The sequence below is a fragment of the Silurus aristotelis genome (genome assembly GCF_946808225.1).
Source record: "Silurus aristotelis genome assembly, chromosome: 28".
Taxonomy (NCBI): domain Eukaryota; kingdom Metazoa; phylum Chordata; class Actinopteri; order Siluriformes; family Siluridae; genus Silurus; species Silurus aristotelis.
In genome coordinates, this window is record NC_139601.1 from 15,638,926 (window position 1) to 15,661,602 (window position 22,677).

At 38.0% G+C, this 22,677-nt stretch overlaps 1 protein-coding gene across 2 annotated transcripts; it reads right to left on the reverse strand.

The window, feature by feature from the left end:
* Positions 1–51: 51 nt before the first annotated feature.
* Positions 52–22,096, reverse strand: tasora (transcription activation suppressor a). 2 transcript variants are annotated; one of them, XM_083534355.1, is made up of 23 exons: positions 21,680–22,096; positions 17,113–17,258; positions 16,115–16,201; positions 15,256–15,328; positions 14,140–14,231; positions 13,920–14,051; positions 13,354–13,487; positions 13,230–13,261; positions 13,004–13,109; positions 11,742–11,845; positions 11,381–11,487; positions 11,194–11,266; positions 11,000–11,074; positions 8,931–9,533; positions 8,157–8,524; positions 6,101–6,227; positions 4,262–5,205; positions 3,885–4,007; positions 2,595–2,754; positions 2,350–2,458; positions 1,891–2,069; positions 1,634–1,786; positions 52–1,523 (listed from the first exon to the last, which is right to left on the reverse strand). In XM_083534355.1, exons 1-23 carry the CDS (start codon positions 21,897–21,899, stop codon positions 346–348), a joined length of 5,325 nt encoding a protein of 1,774 aa, XP_083390481.1. In that variant the 5' UTR covers positions 21,900–22,096; the 3' UTR covers positions 52–345. The 2 variants fall into 2 exon arrangements, with proteins under 2 accessions (XP_083390481.1, XP_083390480.1); XM_083534354.1 differs by having other exon boundaries at positions 8,925–9,533; positions 21,680–22,095.
* Positions 22,097–22,677: the final 581 nt, after the last annotated feature.

Genomic DNA, 22,677 nt, shown 5'->3' on the forward strand with positions numbered 1-22,677 from the left:
AGAGACACACAGGGAAGCGGAGGATCAAACTTTAAGAGCCAACAATTGTTATTAACGAACAATAAACTGCTACAATCGCTTTAATGCACTTCTTTTAGTTTTTAAAAAAAGGTCAACATTAAAAGCAAGGCCATAATTGCCTGTCGTGTTTTCCAAAAAAAAAACATAAACCAGACAATTCAACAAAAAGTTAATACAAATATAGCAGTCTGTACAAAATGTGAAATTATACAATGCACATTCAGTAGTGAATTATTATTTTTTTTTACTTTTTCAGTTAGAATGTTAAAAAAAAAAAAATACAAAAAAAAGTTGTAAATGTAACTATTTACAGGCAGATCTCTTTCACCAGCCACCATACCCCCCTCTAGGAGGAGGATGTCCATTGCCTTGGAATGCAGGATTCCTAGGCCAGGCGTAGCTCTGGAGAAACTGCGTCCGGTGAACTTGTCCTAGTCCAACACCGGGCTGAATTCCCCACATACTTGTCGCTGTTCCTTGAGTGAAATTGTTGAAGGCCATGTTGCTGCTTGGTAAAAGGCTCCTAAGACCTGAATGTCTTAATGTGTTGGGCCCTGAACTGCTCATTAGCTGGGATCTAAGTCCCATAGCACTGTTCTGAGAAGTTTGAGCAGCAGGCCACAAACTGGCACCCTGCATCATCCGGTCCATGGCCACTAAAGTATTCATGCCGTAAGCCGAATACCCAGACACTGGACGTTTGCCGATGCTGCCGCCACGGTTTCTGCCCGTCCCCGTTTTCCCCCTTGCCTTTACCCTAGATGAGCTCGTGGTTGGGATCTGACTTTTTGTACCTTCCTGCTCTGACGCCTCCTTCTCCTGATTCGAGCCACTCTCACTACTCGTTTTTTTTAGGGATTCATCAGTGACCTCTGAGTCAGGTGTGCGATTCCGGGTAGATTCTTTGTCCCTAGATACATTACTGTTGGTCTCTACCATGACCAAAGCTGGCACAGTCATGCCATCTTGTTTTCCAGAGCCGACCTGATCTTGAGTCTGAGACATAACAACCTGTTCTGAGGCAGACGTAGTTTCTGCACGAGTTTGCTCTCTTCGCCTGACTTCCTCCAGTGGACTCAAAGCCTGCGAAGCAACAGCAGCTTGAAACGGAGAAGCGGACCGACTTGAGCGATCCACCGTAAAGCCCCTAGGAACGGATAGAAGCCTGTCGCTCTTTCCCAGAAAGCTTTGCTGGAGGTTGGTAGATCCTGGTCCTTTCTGGCCTGCACAGGAACTTGCTTGCATGCGGGCATTTTTGAAATGGGAAATGACATCTCTCAGAGCTTCATAATCTAATTTTTGATTTGGTGTTATCCCAGAGGTAGGTGAGGGACAAGGTGCTTTTTCTCTTACTGTACAGTCAAATACATCAGCACCCATGTCAGCAAGAGGACCAGGATGTAGGTCTGTACAGATAGGGGACAGACGTGTTTTAGCATGGGCAGATGTCCTCACTCGCGTCATGTGAATTTCAGAGCTGAGAGCCATGTCCTCTTCTCTCACTGAATTAACAAACAACATTAGACCAAAAAAATTTAAAAAACTGAACAAGTGTTGAATATGCAATACCAAGCCAGTTGTAATCGTTCACCAATAATTCATGTTTACTCACACAGTGGGGATGTGGGGCTGGAAAGCAGATCTGAGGATGCTGGTTTGTCACCTGCTTCACCGATAAGACTGGCCATACTATACAGGATGTCATCGATGTTTGCTATAACGATGCCGCTGTTAGAATAACTTGGAAACATCTCAAAGCGGCGTTCTGTTAAAACAAAACGAAGCAAGAGTCATACTGAATATTACACAAGTACTGAAAAACCTTTAATGTGACAATATTATAAATCAACTGACTTGTAAAATCAGTACCTGTGAGATATATTACGTGACGCTGTCTGATGTTCTGAGCCTGAAGCTTCACCAGACAGTCCAGGTCAGGTGCTTGGTGCGACGGAGCATCGCACTCGTGATACGACAGAAACTCGACTATTTGTTTTTTGTGGTAGGTGGTGAGGAGGTTCAGAACGTTCAAGGCTTCACTTTTACACCTGAGGATACACAGAATTCACATTACAGAATTGAGCAGGATTGCTGAGACATTGTTTGATAAGCTCATGCAATGTCAACATGCCACTGTTAATTTTGAATAGGCAAAAGTATTTTATGGAATAAAATAAAATTCGACAGATGTAATTATTTACATGGCCAACTTCTGTGATGGATATAAAACAACAGATGAATTTACCAATAAACACAGTTCAGATGTCTGGAAAAAGACATGAGCAATGGGATTAAATTATAATAATAAATTATAAAAAGACAACAAACCTGCTTTGCTCTTTGACCATTTTGTGAGTTTTACAATGAACCCACCATCTCCATGGACTCTCAGGTGTATTAAGCTCCTCGAGATACTGAAGAAGGGTCTGAAGTCTCTCTACAAAAAAAAAAAAAAAAAAAGGCACATTTTCTAATACACATGATCAATGGAAACCTGCAGGCTGATGACGGTGAAGCCTCTGGGTGTAATCAGATTTTCAGAAACGTCAAAATAAAACTGAATAAATCCTCACCCAGCGTGATGACGTCAGGGTTAAGGACGAATTCGTCCGAGACGATGAAGCCGCCAGAAACAAACAGTTCGTTGTAGGTGTGATTCTTGATGTCGTCAAGATTGTCCACTCCGGCGAAGCTTACTGATCGCAGCTTCTTGAGAGACACTAATGCAGGAATCTGGCAGAACAAAAGACAAGTATAGAAGTTTTTAACTATTTGTAAAACAGTACAGATTTCCAAGTGCAGTAAAATGTCACACTTTGTTTGTTTCAGTGACGTGTGTTTCTCTACTTTATGTATCTCAACCAGAAGACATTATTTAATCTCTAAGAGTACAAATGTCAAATAATACACAATACGAAAGGAAGTCTGTCTGCTTCTCCTGTTTTGGGTCGCCACAGCGGATTTTCTCGTGATCCTAACAAACCTTAAGTACTGATCACGAGGAAACGATTTTTCCAGTGAATTTGTCAGAAGAGCACGTTCAAGAGGCAGCATCATTACTTTCACTTTGATCGAGGAATCATTTAAAGTGAAATAGCTCTGTGTCCGTCAGCGATAGACAAATGTGACGCTGCCTCTAGAACATGCTATTAATCAGTGGTCCCGAACCCACCGGGCTGCACAGAAAGAATACATAACTTACATTTTATTTATTATCTGATTCTAAACGGTTCTATTTTGTAAAATCACCAGATTCTCTCCGTTACATCTGTCTATGACTCACTCTTGATGCACATCATGATGCCTCGGTCACATGCCTTACCTCCATCCGCTACCTTCTTAAAGGGGCTGCTCCGGCCGCTAACACATACATTACATTACCGCTAAATTGAAACCCAGCAAAATGAACAAAAAAAATACAACACAGTGGATTCACGTTTATTACAATATTCAGGAAATACCAGTTTTAATGACGGCTGTATCATTTATCCGCCACACCTTAAAGGCGTGAAAATATTGTCTGAGGAAAAAAAAAAAAAAAGGTTGGGCACTGCTGCTCTTAAGCACTGATCACGAGTAAACAACCAGTTGCCGTGATCACGAGAGACAAATATAGAATCCGTGACCTCTTAGGACTTCTGAAGATACATCAAAATATATTACTGCTACAATTATGCAAAACTGAATATTAGCACAGATGTAGGCATAAGGCTGCTGGTTATACTGGTTAATCCCAGGTATGAGATCAGTGTAACAGCATAATCAATGAGTGTGACATAGGACAAGGAAGTGACGTGTCAAGAGCAAGATGGCCAAATATGTTCGTTTTTGCTGTTTAGGAAAATTATGGACGTGTAACGCACCTTGTGGATGTGAGCGGCAATGTCGATGTTTTGGATGACTATGAGGAGTTTGTCTTGACTGTCCTTTTTCTCAAGAAAGGTCTGAGGATCGCACTCCGGATTGCCAAGTTTCGTTAAATAGTCCTGCAACAGATGCAAAGAAAGATGGTGTGGATAATTTACAGCCAGTTTATTAGGTACACCAAAATATTTGGATTTTGGTGCCAATGTTTGTCAAAATCTATATATATTTAGGTGCATTATTTTGCACTGGCTACATAATATTTGGGTGATGCTGACATATGATTGTATTCACCAAACAATACCTAATGTACCCAATAAACTGGTGCCGTAAACAAGGCATGGAATGAATTGCTCAGGACAGAACAGAGCTTTACCTTTATTTCCCAGCACACATCGCTCTCCTCTTCCACACAATGGATGTAGAAGTGAACCACGTTCTTTTGCACACCCCTCACGATCTTCATAAGGTTGTTAAACACTTCGGGTTGAAGCTGATTAATCACGTTGCTGATGGCAGCCGGAGCCGGTTCTAAGGATGAATCGCTGTTGGACGCTCTACTATTTTCTTCTGCACCACAGAACGCCTGGTTGCTAATGCGTGAAGCCTCGTCGGAAGGGGATTCGAGCGATTCGCGCATCAGGGACCCCTGTTCTGCCTGCAGTGACCCATTTATCAATTGTGCATCCTGCAAAGGTTGGAGGTGCTCCTCTTCAGAGCTGGGTTTCACTGCAGCGGCAATGGGAGAGTGACTCTGTGCGTTGATGCTCGGAGAGGACGAGTCGGAAAGAACTTCGGGATCTAAAGGAGGAAAGAGTGCCGTGCTATCCCGTCTACTCGTCTGATCTAAGAAAGCAGTGACGCTTTCTCTGAACGAGTTAACGTAGTTGTGCGTGGGAAACGGCGTGTTAAAATGCGAGACGTACTCAGAGAAAGGTGCCATGACCGACTGCGTTGGGTTTCTCTGCGTTTGAGAGCTAGAATAGGAAACGTAGTAGACGCGCTCTTCTCGCAAAAGACCCTCGATCTCGGCGGAGAACCCGGAGATTTGCTCGCCGACGATTCCGTCGACGTCACTGAACGAGGTCCCTTTCTGCTCCCGAATATCTGAATCTTTCGGCACGTCAGAATTCCCTGTGTCCTGATCCGCCGCCGAGTTGAGGTCGGGTTCGGCTGCCACGTTACTGGTGTCAGTCTGATCAGGAGGCGTGACATCTTGTTTCTTCGGGCTGGTCAAAGTCGACACTGTGGGGCTTTGGATGAAACGGGGATCCTCGAGATTTCGGTCCCTTCGATGGCTGTGTCTTTCAGTCTTCAGACCTGCGAAAGCATTACAGAGTCAGTTTTCGATGCTTATCTACATACCATTGCATCACAAGATACATCGGCTCATTTTGACAGGAAGAACACTTCATGGAAATTGACTGTGTATTGAACCTGTACTGACAGTACACTCCATGGCCAAATGTTTGTGGACACCTAATTACACAAATAGAGTGGAGGAAGACACCTCCACTCTACTGAGAAGGCTTTACACGAGAATTTGAAATGTAGGAGGAGATTTGGTTTCATTTGTAGATTTGTGTACATTATTCCGGTCAGATCTTCTACTACACCTCACAAACCATGTCTTCATGAATATTGGTTTTGGGTCTCTTAATTCCAGTGAAGGAAATACAAAAGCTACAAAAGAAATTCTATACACTTGTGTGGCCATACAGTGTACATTGTAGCAGATATAGATAATATTTCAATAACTGGTAGCTTGTTAAGGCTGGTGGTGGTTCTGGGTTACTGCTGTGGCAGTTGGGCCCTTGAGCAAGGCCCTTAACCCTTTTGGCTCTAAGGGGCGCTGTTTCCCGGTTGACCTTGAACTCTAACCCGAGCTTCCAAACGAGTTGGGATATGCGATGAAAGAATTTCCCTGTGCTGTAATGTACATGTGAGAAAGAAAAGCCTCTTTCTTTGCTCGCTTTCTTCATTCTAATACTTAATGTTTATATGTCTGTTTCTACAAAATGACAGAAAATGTAAAAGATCTTGTAAAGGAACATGTTCTCAGATTTACCAAGAGAATGGTTTGGGTGAGTGTAGGTTTACGGTTTATTTTACCCAATTTGTATATTCACAGAAGCAGACGTTCGAAGAAAAGACTTTAATCGTAAATACACCACACCAAATATTCAGTATTACAAGACATTCAGTATTTTTCTACCTGTGATGGGAATAAGCACCCAGGGAATCGATCTCTCTCCCGGGATGTTGTCAGTGCGTTGTTGTCCGTTGCTATCGGAGCATGGACTGAAAGCCTCCAGGCTGCTTAAGCTTCCAGCAGTTTCTTCCTAAAATTAGAAACTCCAGTCAGCTCAAAAGAAATAGCTATGACAAGATAAGCATTGTGTTGTCATGGTGAGTCTTCATTTACATGCATTTTTACAAATTTCACCCATTACTGCCTCTTTTACCACTTCCCACATGTTCCTAACTTTATCGTACACAACAAACGTACAAAAGTGCATGGCACCACTGACCAAGACTACACCAAACAACGCACAATGCCATATCATTTTCCCTCTTTTATGTGCTCAGCATGATGCCTTTCCTTACAGCCATTGTCCTTTTTAGTTTATTACAACAATAAGGCTGCAATAACTAACCGATAAAATCAATATCGATAGTTGGGCCGCTTAAGTTTCGTAACACTGCAGCTTGCGAAATGACATCAGGGTCAACCAGCAGCAGGAAAAAGTGTGCGCCCCATAGATGAAGGCGAAACATCACAGTAAGCAAAAACTGTATACTGTATAATCCTCATCATGTGAAAATGTTGTGTCGTGACTCGGGAGCATCAGGTTGCGCAAACAACTCGCTCACGACATCGTTATGATTTTAATTAAAACAAACACTAAATCTAAAAACAGCAAATAAAAACAGCAGCAACCTATTACATCTTAGTCACTGTTGTGGTTTTCAGCAAATACTTATGCATTTGTACACCAATGCATATTTTATAAAATAAATAAATAAATAAATCAAGCCTGTTAGCTTGTTGCGTTTTTCCGTTTTATTCTCTTTTATAGCATTTGACCACAACAACAGTTATCCGTTTTTAAACATGATTTACTGCTGCTTTACTACTTTCAAATGCGTGTTTTCAATATCTATATTTAATTTATGCATATATAACTTATTATACATAATTTTATTATATATTCTAGATGCTTAATATCTTCACAACAAAATATTTTTTTTTTTGACAAAAATTGTCAAAACAATGTTGCGTTATATTTTATATAGATTTTTTTTTGCCTTGTCATCTGCAATTATCATTAAAAACAATTCACATGTTGATTTACCCAAATTGCTTTACCTTGCATACTCAAATTTATTCTGTTCTTATAGAACGCAAAAATCCAGTATGAGTGAATTTGTTCAAAATTAAAGAATTCTTTTTTTTTTAAGTACACTTTTATAAACAAATATTCTGAATTAGTGTTTTATATGTTTAAATAAGCAAAAATCTGGAAAAAATTGAGAAAAATGTGTTTTCCCAATTAATACAAAAATATTAAAATAATAATCTTCCGATTAATCGATTATCAAAATAATCGTTAGTTGCAGCCTGAAAAAATATAAATCAATAAGGAGTCATATTTATATCAGTCCATATGAAACCCTACACATTTTGTGCATCCCCTTAATTTAATATAAATTAGACAGAACATAAATTAACATTAAAACTCTAAATTAACAATTAAACAATAAAATGTGCAATAAATGTAAAACCAATTTTTAAACATATGCAATACACGTTATGTTCTATTAGTACATTGCACATACTCTGTATATAGGATTTGTAAATTTTGCACAACACCCTGACTGTACCTTCTGTATAAACCTTTTATTTTAATCTCTAGATTTTAATTTCTTTATATACTGTACTTTCATATTAATTTTGTGTGTGTAAACTCATTTGGCAATAAAACACATGCTGATTCTGAAATCTAATGATCTCACTGCGTGCCATCAATATAACAGTGTCTTAGTAGTACAGTGGTGTCGGCGTTTCTTTCATCTTATTTGTTGAGGGTTAAAATGTGTTCCTGAAACGATCATTTTGTGATCGATTACAGGATTTATCTCCACGGTCAATATTTTCAATCTTCACATTTGTACTGCTCTTGTATCCTAATTATGTCCCAGACAATTTCACAGGTCCATACAGAGCATATGATAACGTAATAATATTGCCAACACAATGAAGGTGGTACCTCAAGATTTTTTCCTTGTGCTTCTTGATCGTCGTCATCCGCGAATCGAGTTCTTAAGTCAGTGTCGCAGTTGGTCAGAAGGCCCAGGCTGGTCATGCTGTCCTGTAGGTTCTTCTCAGGGTCTTCCCTGCTCATTTGCAGTTCTTCGTCAAAACTGCGTAACTTTTTCGTTAGGCTGTCCAGCATCTTACTGACCAGTACCACCTGAGCGCTCTCCTTCCTCAAGGCTGTATCCTGAGTGGTTTTGCTGAACTGGTCTAGTAACTCTACAACCTTCAGTGCCTCCTGATTCTTGTCCTTCCTAAGGTCTGTGTCTTGAACACCAATGCTGGTCAGCACATCAGCCAGAGACTGGCAGGACGTCTCGGCTTAAAAAGATACAAATACATTTGAATGGGTGGAGTTGCGAGGACAGTGGTGATGGGTATCTTGGTTTCTTTAGAGATAAAGAAACCTTAAGTTACCTCCTAATACATCGAAGAAAGTTTGCATATGATTAAATTCACAATAATAAATTACACATGGCACCCATCACTGGAGCTAACTATAATCTGGTAACTAGTTTTTACTTTTTTTTTATTATTATTATTTATTTATAGAGACAGCTCAAAAAAATACTCATGTTATAAATTGATGTATAACTTTCCGTTAATCTTACATTATTATTATATTAAATTAAGACATCCATAGGGTGCTCCATTTAGATGCCTGCATTATAATAATATTTCTTCATCACTGTTAGAATTGTTCTGCATATTTTTCCCTTACCCTGACCTTCTTCAGCTTCTCCATTACTGGGCGTGGCCATCCTCGAACACTTTGCCGTAACGTTCTGCTCTTCTTCCTCCGACTTCCTCTTTAAACCTTGTGTATCCGATGCTACCTCTTTCGGTTTGGCTTCCTTCATTTTATTTATCTGAACGAAGTTTAAAAGCCCGTTCATTCCCTCTGGGTCACTAGAAGCCTCGGCAGAATCCGCGGTCTCCGGGTCGGTCCTAGACGCTGAAACACACCTGAACTTTTCCACCAAATTTTTGGCTTTTTCAACAGGCATCGTGTACAGACCGGGGTTGAAGAAGTAGGAACGGATATAGCCTTCAAGGTTGAATCTCTGTTTGGGAGCAGGAAAGAGCTTCTCTCTGTCGTCCAGTTTTACATCGTAGTTGAGTCGGATTCGTTGGATGGGTTTGGATTCGTAAAGGCTGCTGAAGTATTCGCGGGCCTGCTGCTCCACTCCGGCACTCAGGTTAGGTGGCGGGTTACAGCGCACTTTGCTGAGAGCGTAATGGTATGCTGGGATGAAGCTGTTCAAGTGTGGCATTTCAGGTTCCTGGGGCACCGGGATCAAAGGTGTGCAGGCGGCACGCGTTTCCGGTGCTTAAACGATCAACAACAAATGTATGCAAATTAAAAAATTTAGGTACAAATTTCACTCTCTCTTCAAGTGATCAAGAACTGTAAGAACTGATATGGCCAAGCTAATAAAGAAATATCATGACACTTAACATCTACATGATACAGGTGTGTATTACGATTTAGAATCTAGGTAACAAACTGCCTGCAAAACAATAGTAAAAAATGTTAAACTGAGTTTCATGCCCACAAAGGAAGTCATTTATTTATAAATTTTTTTAACTCAATACCAACCATCTCAGAAAAACATATTGCAAAATTATTTATCATTAATCATATCTTTCAGCGCTACAGATGAATTTACAGTTTCACGATGGTTCCACTTGCGATTTCTTTTATCTTACGATGTAAAAAAATTTACAAAAAAAAAACGCGTGCTATTGAAATTTTTGAACGGTCGACAGAGTTCAGTTGCCTCAGTGTTAGAGCGCTTTTTTTGTGTGCGTTTGTCTTTTTATCGAAGTCGGACACTGAAACGGAGCGCATCCGGCTCTGCTGCCACATACATGTATACTGTAAAGTTTATACATTTCTGTATTGTAGATTGCTCTTTTTTGCTAAATTATGTACTGTAATTTTAGATAAGTGAAAACAATTGCCATTCAACTGCCAAAGGATTTTCAAGAATTCTTTTTACATGTTGCAAACTGACATTATGGCTGTTATAGTATTCGGTTTGGTCTGCTACTAAAGTCATCTACTTGTGTGACAATTATTCTTACATCTTCAGCATTCTTCTACTAATATACCCCATGTCCCTCCTCTGCACATGTCCAAACCATCTCAATCTCACCTCCCTCACCTTGTCTCCAAAACGTCCTACATGCGCTGTTCCTCTCATAAATTAGTTTTTAATCCTGCAACCTGTCCATCACCACTGCAAACAGGAAAGGGCTCAGAGCCGATCCTTGATGCAGTCCAACCTTTACCTTGAACCAGTCTGAACCAGTATGAAACCAGTATGAAAATAAGGTTAAGAAACCCTATTTTCATACTTTTATAATTATACTTATATTTTAAATACACTTTATATTTTTATTTTATTTTACTTAATTTAATTTTTATATTAAATTTATATTTTCATGTTTACATATTGGACAGCCGTAAAAAGCATTTCACTACATGTCGTACTCTGTTCTTGTGCAGGAGCAGAAGAACATCTAACATGCTAACATCTCTTTATAAATAGTATTCAGTAACTTATCAGTCAATATTCAGGTTTTATTTATATATTTTTTTGAAGGGGGTGTGGTTTCGTCAGCGTTTCTGTGTGTCGTGTGGTTTGTAGTGAAATCCATGTGCACCTGCTGAAACCGAATATAGTCATTCTGGAAACACAGATTTCCACCCCTATAGTCAGGTGTCAAAAAAAAAAATACACAAAAGTTAAATCCATGATCACAATTTACAGCGTGTGCTTTAATACTTACAGAATTTTGACACGTCCCGTGCATACTGATAGATGAAAAGAGCTTGAGAGGACGCTTTCCAGCCTGCTCTGCGTTCTTAAAACATATAAACAGCAAGATAGCGTTTTATTCGTGTGAAGTGACGCCATATTTATTTGTAAAAAAATAAATAAATCAATCAAAACTAAGACGGTCACTCAAAAAAGACGGCGTACCGTTCGAGTTGGACATTTGGCTTGAAGACAGAAAGATGAGAAAACCTCTCTCTTTCAACATATTCATCAACACCTGCACATGGAGAGTAAATGCTTAGGTTAATTTTAAATAAATTAAATAAATAAAGTTGACAGTGTCAAACGACACATTTAATCAGATATGGAGCATCAAGAAAGGGATACCTACCAATCCCTTTTGTTCCAGTTCCTGGAACAGCTCAGCCAGGCCCTCTTCTGATTTGTTTTTCTCTCCTACAACCTCAAACAGGCTGCAGTACATTCCACTCTTGAACACTGCACAAAAAGACAGAGCATGGAAATTCCACAGATAGCTCACATTTATGCAAATGCAAATGTACAAGAATTTAGAAAAGCACAAAGTCAGCAGGTCAGTCAGGCAATATTGAGTTCTGGTGTTTCACATCTGGCGAGCATCTTTATTATATATGTGTATTTAACCATGAAATGACCAGGTGTTGTGTTACGATGGCTTTGCTCTTGGTTCGCTCAGTGTTACTAATTTCCTTGGTAAGGACTGAAAAGGTTACCTTCATGACAGCCAGAGTAAAGATCCCAGGAGAAAAGTGCAGCTGGAAATAAGCCTTTTACTTGGTCTAGTCTCATGACTTTACCCATCTCCAGCTTGTCTGGTCTGGAAAATGATTTGAAACAAGATTACTGTAAATGAAATGCATAGTATATGGATCAACACAACAATTAACTGATTTATGTGGGTATTTTTATGGCCAAGGAAATTAATTTGGAATCTGTGATTTTTAACAATAAAAAAGAAAATCACAAACTCAAAAGTTTTTTGGGAAAAAAGTTTTATTCTCTCATTGTATTAATGGGCAAACTATAGAAATAAACCTCGCACCAAACAGACTGATACAAGTGAGTTAAAGATACTGAACTCCTCATTACCCAGCTACAGTGGAAAGTCTATTTCAATTCCAGGCTGTATCGTTTCATTAACAGGTAAATGCTCTACAATCAACATCACAGTCAGTGGTTGATTGGCAAAATTGGTAATTCCGTAGTTTTCGTTTGTATTTCAGTTGGGAACGATTTGCTCCCGGTTTTCTAAAAGTGCTAACAACTGGTACAAAAGATCCACGTTCTTAGAAATATTGCGTAATTGCGAATCATAACAGCTGAGGTCATCAAGATATTTCAGGACGTAGTTCCAACTATAAAAATAAAATAGATTCTGTGGTTTGATTTTTACAGAGAAATGAATCATGATGGAGCAGTTTTATAGTTACACTTTCCCTATACATGGAGATTTTTAAAGCATTTTTCACAGAAATGATTTGCAGTTCAATTTAAATGAACAAATATCTCAGTATGTCTCGATTGGCTACTCGGGTGGTATTTGTAATGTGGTGCGAATACTTAATTTAATATTTGCTGTGTTTCAACTGCCTTAAAAGTGGACAATGAGCTTTTTCATACATACACCGTTTTATGGCCTCCAAATACAAAGTGGCAGAAAACATGGGTGCCTCTATCCTCATCACTATTTCCCAACTAGCGTTGTAAATATCTCCTCATAACAGTAAATATAGTGCATTGTCATATATGCTACAATTTGCAGTAAATTTTCATTTAAGAGGAAAAAGGTGCTTATTTGCTGTTACTGTTAGCAGCCATTCTGATTAACCATGTGCTGAACTTTAAAGAGTAAAATAAATAAATAAAAACTTTCTGTACAGGAATTCAGACCTCTCATGTTAAGTAATGTGTAATTTAGCCTATAACCTAAAAATGAGTTTGATATCTGGAATAATTAAGAAACAAGAGCACTCACATTTTAAAAGGTAGAAAAGGTTGAGAAATGGAATGAAGACTTGCTGGATATAAATCCTTCCCTGTGTTCACAAAGTGGCCTTTCCAGACAGTGTAGCCATGCTTCTCTAAAAGGAAAAGGCAAAAGTGTAGGGGAGATTTTAAAGTTTTGCATGCAATCCTATTGCAATATTACTGTAGACACAGAGTTAAAACACAAACACTAGAGAATAAAAAAGGGGGCAGACCTCTACTTGTTCCTGACGGCAGACTGTTGGACCTATGAATACATTTTTGTTTTTGTAAGATGCTACAGATAGTTTTTGATAAGCATTATTACAAGCAAGTGTGCTAGCAGTGTATGTGGGATACCTCTGCAGAGGCGAGGCTTTAGGACCCGATGTTATAGCCTCCTTGGCTTTGAACTGAAAAGAAACTACGGCATATGGACACACGTGCCTTGGTCTGGATGCAGGCTCAATATCCACATACTCGTAGAAATATTGCTGTAAACAAACAAAAAAAAAAAATCACAATAAGTTAGCACGAGTGAAGTCAGGAGCAATGCTAACATGTATACAGAACAACAATACGGTGGTCCCCCGGAACTCGCGGGGATTACCTTCTAAGACGAGTTCTGAAAATTTTGGATGCACCCCTGCAGTCCCATATGGTACCTTATGGTACAGTAGTGCGTTTTAAAAAATGTTATGTAATTTGTTAGTGAAAACAGTTTAAAATGTTATTCCTAACGTTCCTGGACATTCGGTCACCGCTGCGGAGTCCCGCGATTTTCAAGATAATCCTCAACTTGCTGTTAAGTTAGGTTACAAATGAGAACCCGCAAATTTTCCGAGCCACGAATTATCAGGGGTTGACTGTACAGGAAATAAAACAACCGGAAACGTGTAAAGACAAAGAACAATAAGAATGTATACCTGCGTATACTCAAATGCCTTGTAAGACGTCAGGGTCGTCACTCTGTTGGCGTTCTTAGAGAAATGGCTGTCGAATTTAGGTGTAGGATCCAAACCTCTTAACATGTTGTCATGTATGCTCTTTACTTTACCCTAAAAACAGAATCAAACACTTGTTTTTATCAAGTTTAACAAATTACTGGGCCATACAACCTGTGCAGTGAATTTTGTGTGTAGCTACCTTTATCACTTTGAAGATGATGATCTCTCCGGTGAAGCCAGGCTCATAGGGACTGCTTTGTAGCAGGTCAGAGAACTGACACAAATAAATGCCTAAAATTGCAAAATAAATAAACAAATAAATGATTATGTCTTTAAAATAAATGAATAAATAAAAATCATACATTGTAATTAGGGTTGCAAAGAGCGAAACATTTCCGGGCACTTTCTATGAGAACTTCATCGGGGGAATTTTGGAAATATTCCAATTTGTAGACTAAACAGGAATTTCTAGGAATTTAGGGAAACGAATTAGAAATTTGGGGAAATTTATATTAACTGCATCATATACAAACAAATATATAAACATTTAGTTTGGTCATAAGCGGACATGTATACAAACTAATACAGATTTTTTTTTTTTTTTTTTTTTGTCTTTGATTTAACGGTTAGTATAATTTCCTTGCACAAAAGCTCACACACAGCACATGGAAATTGTAAACATAAATGTATGTAATCTTTATGTAAATTACTTGAATACCCGCAAGATAATTTTTCATTTTATTTTTTTACATATTAATTTGTGTGCAGGATTTAAGAAATGATGCATGTTGTGTTATGGAGGAATGTACCTTAAATTAGCACTTTTCAAGTTTGCTTTGTAGAATTCAAGAGTTATATTTATATTAAGTTTGTAATCTTGCGTACCAGTGTAGATTTATTCATTGCTAGAGACTAAAAGCACTTTTGTACGTCGCTCTGGATAAGCGCGTCTGCCAAATGCCGCAAATGTAAATGTAAATGTACAGTGCAGGTAGGGGGCGTGGCCTCAGAAGTAGTAAGTGTGCTGTGCGCATGTGATTGATGAATGTGCAGGGTAGAAATTCAACTGAAATTGCATTAAACCTGGTTGTTTTGACCAAAATGCGATTTTTTTCAACTACATTTAAAATCCTCGTTATAGGCTAACCTGCCATTTTGTTAGATTCTGCAATCTTGTTTTAAATTCTAAGTTTATTCCCATTAATTCCTGTTAATTCCCATGGAAAGTTTCCAGTCTTGACAATTCCCAGAATTTTGCAACCCTAATTGTAATCTTAAAGATATTTCTAGATATATCTTAGCATAGCATTCCTACCTTTAGTGGAATGCCCCAAAAGGCTCATCCAGCTGTTGCCGGCTGATAAACCTTTTTCACAAACGAAAGAGGCCTGAAAATAAGACAGAAATGTTAATGAATGTGTTTTGCTAAATGTAATAGTACTGGGTATAAAAACAACAACAACAAAAAAATAACATTAAAAAAATGTAAATAAAAAGAGAGAGAGGGTTTGCCCTTTACTTATGCTAGCTTTGAAAGCACACTTATTCACCTTTGTGGGCCTACAAAATAATTAGCAGTTGGAGATTGTGTTTTGGAGATGGTTGCTGGGTACCATGGCACTGTTGGATAGCTTTCTCCTGCACACCAAGCGTAGCATACTCCGTACGAAAGATAACTTTCACCGCATTGCCTCAAGCTCACCGTTTTTGTATTCGTTTGACTGCCACTCATGCTAGGACTTTGATCTGGGTCAGAATTTTGTCCAGAGCCCTTTACACGTATGTATCCATTGCTGTCAACGCTACCTCTCACATGCATCATTAACTCTATTGTCATTAAATCAAATGGTCATCATTGTGCTACCTACCTACTGACATGGAGGAGTATTTCCATTACTCTCCCAGACACTACATTGCAGGCACAGGCACTCAAAAATAACAAATTATTTCCAGTAATTAAACTACTTTTTGGACCAATTAAGTGTAATTACATAAATTCCCACAGAACACCAAATATTCTCATGGCACACTTGTGTGCGGTAGCACAGCAGTTGAAAATCACTGACCATGTGTGGGAACAAATCGTTTCATTAAATAAAGTATCTAACCACGTAATAAAAAAAAAACTAAAACCAACCCCACAAAAATATCTAAAAAAAAAGTACATGACTTACCTTATCAGAAAGCAGAAAACAAAAGGACTCGGCCAGTTCTTTGTCAGTGCGTCCATCCTGCTTCAGCTCTTTTCTCTTCTCAATGAACTGCATAGAAACATTGCAACATTTCCAACCTTTGGTGTTAAGACAACAATTCACTCTATCGCACCACACATACAGAAAGGGGCAAACCCCATGTCTGGAACAAACAGCCAGGAAGACTAGTAATTAAAGTAGGATGCAATGTAGAGGTATTTTTATATTCTTGTTCAAAAACCATCAGGAAAAAACCCCCCTGCTCTCTATTTTGTTTGCAAAACAACAACAAAAAATAACAACTTTATGGTTCCTAACCATGCAGTGTACTTCCTTGAACATATAAGGAGGACATAATGAAAGGTTCAGCTTTGTTATCAATAAGATGTCTAGGTACTACATTGATTATTCAAAACCGATTAATCGGTTTTGCAGATTAATTAACACCGATAGTTGACTGCTACCGATAGTTTTTCCGGGTTGCGTTATACAGTGTCAGAGCGGCCTCTAAAGGCGATTCACTGATGTCATGTGCTGTTAATTTGTTTGTGTCTTTTTTTTTTTTTATTCATTTTGGATAAAACTGCGTTTATTTATGTGGAGTGTTTTAATTTGGATGTCTTTTATTTACATCACTATTAATAATAGAATTAATATATTCATATTTATTTCATTTCACAAATAATGTATTTAAAATATTCACTTATTATTCACCTTATTTTCAATTTGCTTCATTTTGAAGGGTGTCTGCCATTCAAGTCCCTATGAATGAACTGCTGCTATAGAAATGTCAATGTATTGAAACCTGTGGTTTGAATTGCAAATGGCACTGCTTTTAAAGAAAATTAAGCAACACTTTCTATGCAATCCAATGTGGGTTTTCAAAAGTGCTTGGTATATAAGGACAAATGACCGATTGTAAAAATGTCACCTTTACAAAAGAAAAACGAGGCTAAGCATTCTCTGTTAAATTAACTTACATCTTTCTCCAGAAGTTCGTTGTGGACGAGGCGAGGTTTGGAGTACACATAGTTGGCTTTTGAGGCAGGATCCTTGTAGCTAGAGGTGATTATGTTGAGGATTTCTGCAAACTCTCTGGACTCCGGGGACAAGTACTGGAACAGAGCTAAGGACAGAGAAAAGACATTCAGTTAATTGCCCATGGTGAGGGAAATTATCTCTGAGGGCTACACTATATGGAGAAAAGTATTTGTGACACCTGACAAAAATCTAGTGGATTATTATTGGATGTTCAAAAAGCACATATGAATCTTATGGTCAGATGCCCAGAATCTTTTTTCTATATAGCGTATGTAAAGAACAGAAGTTCCTTGGATAATTTAAGGTTTAAAAAATACTAGGAATATTAAAATAAATGTTACAAGCCTGTGCTAATTGTTTAGTTTAAGGTCATTTATCCTGGAATGTTTTTCTTTGCTTCATCGTTGGAATATTGTGTCGCTATACAGTACATTCAAGTCAAGTCAAGTTTATTTGTATAGCGCTTTTCACAACAGACATTGTCTCAAAGCAGCTTTACACAAATCAACAGTTAAGGTGAATGGTGTGAATTTGTCCCCATGCCAATCATTTTGCTTCATTTCATTTATCCTGTATTGTTTTTCTTCGCTTCATCATGGGAACATACTGTCGCTATAACAATCTCAACAACCATTAATTTAGCATTAGAAATGTGGCCACATGTAAGAACCACATAAATCTCTGCATCTGTTAAACCAAAGTATTAAGAAGAGTTTTCGATCTTCGGACAGCACATTTCTGTTGGTGCAGATCTTGAGATTCTCACCACAAAACAGCTGGGCCTCAAACACAGGAAGTGCCACAAACCTCTCTTTCACAGTTTACATCCGGTGTAAAAATCAACCCATGGTTACCAAAATTGTTCGACAAACCAAATCTCTATGATTGTATCTCAATCCAATCAAATCTATCTATTAAAACAGTGTATTGTGACATACAACTGTTTAAAAGAACCTTATCGGTCTGAATGGTCTTGTACTCAAATAACATTTCAACAAACCCAAGTTGTCACGACCTATTTCATTAAGTTGAATATTTGTAACGATTCTCATGACCATAGATTTCCACCTGAATGCCCTTTTGCACGATTTGCTTTTCATGACTGTTGATGTATGATCGAGCCTCTCTCATATGCCAAAAATACCTCATGAACATGATCCTCAAACAATACCACTGGTGTTCCTTCTGAAGAGTGTTACAAAATATGTATAAGAAATAAAAATCAAATGCCTCAGCGTTCTTATTCTATTGCTCCATTAGACTACAGTTCATGACTCAACTTCAAATGTGAAAACCCCCTTCCTACATTGGAAACCCACTTTCTTCTCACCTCCAAGTTCTTCACAGTGACCTCAAATCGACACTGCTGCTCATGGCATCAGCAGTAAGCACACAAACACTTCAAACAATAAAACAAGCTATACCGTGTATATACACGACTACTTAAGTTCCATCAACATACATCATCTAAACACTGATAGTAGAGATCAAAATTCTGAGGTAAAAAAACGCTGACAACGCTGAGGTAAAAAAAAGCAGCATAATGCATTTCAATTCATCACAACTTCCTGCAAATCTTTGAATAATATTTACATCTGAGATTAGCTACAATCGATCAGGAATGAGATCAACTTTCAATGATCAGGGCCACAATTTTATCCCTCCTTCACACCACGGGGCAGATTAGTAATCGAGAATAACACATTTTACATAATTTCTCAACCAACTCTTTATTGAGAAAACTCAATGTACAATTAATGCAACGAGATTATTAACTATAAAACATGTGCATTAATGTTCATTTAAATGGCCAACTTTATTAAATGACAAGCAAATGTCAACAAATGCCCAAAAAACCCTATTTTTGATTAGGAGAACATTCTCAAACTCTCAGAGAACAACTAAAAGTGCTATATAAAACTGCGAATAAAGGGAAGAAAATTTAAAAAAGGAAATTCTTTCATAATTTACTCAATGCATCAACTCTGTATGAGTTTTTTCCTTTAAAAGAAACTGAAAGAAACTCATAGATTTGGAATAATATATGGGTGAGTAAATTATGACAGAATCCCTTTAAAAATTTTTTTATGAAAATAGCAATAAAATACTGAATATTATAACATTTCAGTGCATGTAGTTGCCTATCCCTGTTGTACATGTACTTCATTCTGGTTACTCATTCTATAATAAGGATTAATGCTATGCAATAAGCCAGCCAAGCCAACATAATTAAACTGCTATTAATTCTGTACTCTGTAGTAAATCTTGCATAGCAAAATCAGCTAAATTTACAGTGAAGTTAATCAAGTTATTAGCAAATTTGAACAAATAAATCGACATTTTTATTTAACGACATGCTGTCTTCTAACATTCCTGAGGATATACAATACAATAGTAGGAAACCTCATTTCTAACTGCAATTCCAACTTTGACAAATAGGTGTGTTTGAATATCGTACAGTCCTAAACATTTCTCTTGGGTAATGCGTGTTACACTCTTATAAAAACAATTCTTAATCAACTTGTTAAATTAGTCCCTAGAGTTTCAACATAATTGCAAGCTTCGGGAGCCGAGGTCAAAAGCTAAACTTCACTCCTAACTGCAATCCACCAGTTGTAGCTTAGCAACTATAACTAAGTATGGGGGGCCTCTTTCAAGCTTTCAGGATCTGCCATATGCCATAATGATTCAAACGAAAAAATTTTGGAACACTCTCAGGAGAGATTGGTGGTCCCTGTTTGCTTTGTGAACGTTTTTTTATACCACACCTTGTCTGAATGCTTTGTTCTTATTGGTCAGAAGGTTCAGATTTACTTTCTGCATCACAGCTTTGGAGGGAGTTCAGAACTCGAAGGTTTAAATTACATTTGCTTCGTTCTGACATTACTTTTTCTATTGTAACGTTATATAAGCTATGGACAATAATTTCATAACGTTACAGGCATATATATATATATATATATATATAAACAGTTAAAATGCGCTGTAGTATCAGCAGAACACACCAGCATTATGTTTGAATAACATCAAGGTTTCTCCCAGGCATTATTCCTTACATTTGTTATAATTTCCTCCACTAGGGGGCACAACTAATAACCATCAAGCTAGCTAGACATCAAATCCATAACATCACCTGCGACGAATCAGCCAATGGAATATTTAAAATTTTGTAAACAATGAATCTTAATTATTTCGTTTTACTGACTTATTTTCCCGAACTCCTGATGCATGCGAGAAAAAAAAAAAAAAAGGTTTCACTGGTTGCAAAGTATAAAAAAATAAATAAAATGGTCATTTCACATAATGACAAATCTATCTATTAAAAAAAGAGAGAGTGGATTTTATTCTCAAACCTTCCAGTGAACGAACACATTAGGCGTTTATAATATGTTAAAAGATGTTATAATTTCTATGTTAAATAGCACAGGAATAGATTTCAGGCAAGGTTAATTTTGAATGTGCCGTACACACAACAGTTACCGAAATATAGTTATTTTAATATCGCACACTGGACTCATAGAAATTTAGTTATTTTAATATATCGCATACTCGACTCTTATGAAAATAGTTACTTTAATATATTGCACACTCAACTGCTAAAGAATATTCATTTTTAATATATCGTACACTCAAATCTCATCTAAATATACTTATTTTAATATATCGTACACTCGACTTGTATCGAAATAGCTTTTAATATCGTCCACTCGACTCTTCGAAAGATATATTTTTTTAAATATATCCTACACTCGACTCCTATGGACACCACTTAACAATAAACTGTCGTCTTGTAACCAATGGCAGGTGTAAACTCTGTATATTTATAAGATTTTTCTCCAGGCTGCCCGTCACGGTCTGATATTATTGCTGCCAGAAAATTTCTTCACCACGCTGAAGGTATATAACAAAAGAGCCAGACATGGCTGCAGGTAAGATTTCCCAGGGGTCTAAAGGTGTGGCATGGCATCTGCTCACCTCAAGAGTAAAGACCAAACCTAAACCTGATACATCTAAGTAGGTGTAATATATTCTATTTAAATTGTATTCACATTTTTCTGTAATAGCTATAGATACAGGTTCGAGGTGTTGACTGTATTGTAAATTGGGATAGTATTTCTCTCTGGCAAGCTGATGTTAGTGGTGGTGTTTGTCAGCTGGTCAACAAGTAGAAGCTTAGAGCTCTTAAGCAGGATCCATCACAGGGGTTAAATATGGCGGAAGGTGAGATCTAAACCTAAAGCGAAACAGGTGTAACACTGTAGACTGGAGTTTAGTTATCTCCAAGATTAGCTACCGGTTAGTGAGTTAGTCGTGACGTCACGGTCCCTTTCTGGATTAAAAACTGTCCATTAAACATTTTTGAAGAGCAACATCTGGAGGACAGCTGGGGGGAAGGGGGGGGGCACGGGACCGCCTCCATTATTATTCTTTTTTTGTTGTTGTTTTTATACAAAAAAATGAACCCCCATGTAGAAGCGTAAACACAATGGCAGTATAGGAAGGCACCTCTCTTTTCCTTGCTCCTCCTCGGGATCTGGAAGTTGAGCCGCGGCGGTTCCTCGGCTGGTCTGCTGGACGCCGTGGAGGAACCGCGTTTAGATTCCGCTGCGCCTCTGAGTTTCGGCTCCGCCGCTGGATCCTCGTCGCAGTCGGACCTCGGCTCGCCATCTTGGTTCGGCGCGTTCGCGGCGCGCGTCGTCTGCCCTTTGCCGCCTTGACACTCCATCTCGGGCCCAAACTGCGAACTCTGACATCAGTCTGCGGTCATCTGTGTGTCGCCCTAAACCACCGCGCAACCTTCCAGCCTGATTACACGCTGCGCACACACACATTTCCCCGCTGCATTCATCTCAACACGCAGCCGCCATGGCGTTGGATTGGTATGGGTCACGTGGTAGTAGCGGCAGTAGTTGTGATGTCGGTGGTGATTTCGCCCCCTAACGGTTTCCTAGTGTTATTGCATCAAACACCCAGGCAACATTGTGTACACACACACACACACACACACTGTTTACACTTTCTCCAGGTACTAATAGTTTACAATTTATCACAAAAAATCATGTAAAATCGACTATAAATATAATCACAACATGAGTACTATGAGACTGATGGCTCACTAATGCTTTACTGATTTTACTACAATTAATCATCATACTTGTACTTGTAGTTTCACTCTGCACATTCTGGATAAACTTATCTCTGAATAATTATAACTGTATGTAACTGTAATTCATAGAATATCCTATATTATTTTCTACATATCTGTATATCATCTGTATGTACACCTTGTATAACCTGTGCACATTTTTATTGCCAACATGCTCAAGAAAATGGCGTTTTCAACAACGAGCATCTTGCATTTTTTATAAAAAATAAAATTATATTTATATATATATATATATATATATATATATATATATATATATATATATATATATATATATATATATTAGTGTATATATATTGTTTGTATGTGTATATATATATATATGTGTGTGTGTGTG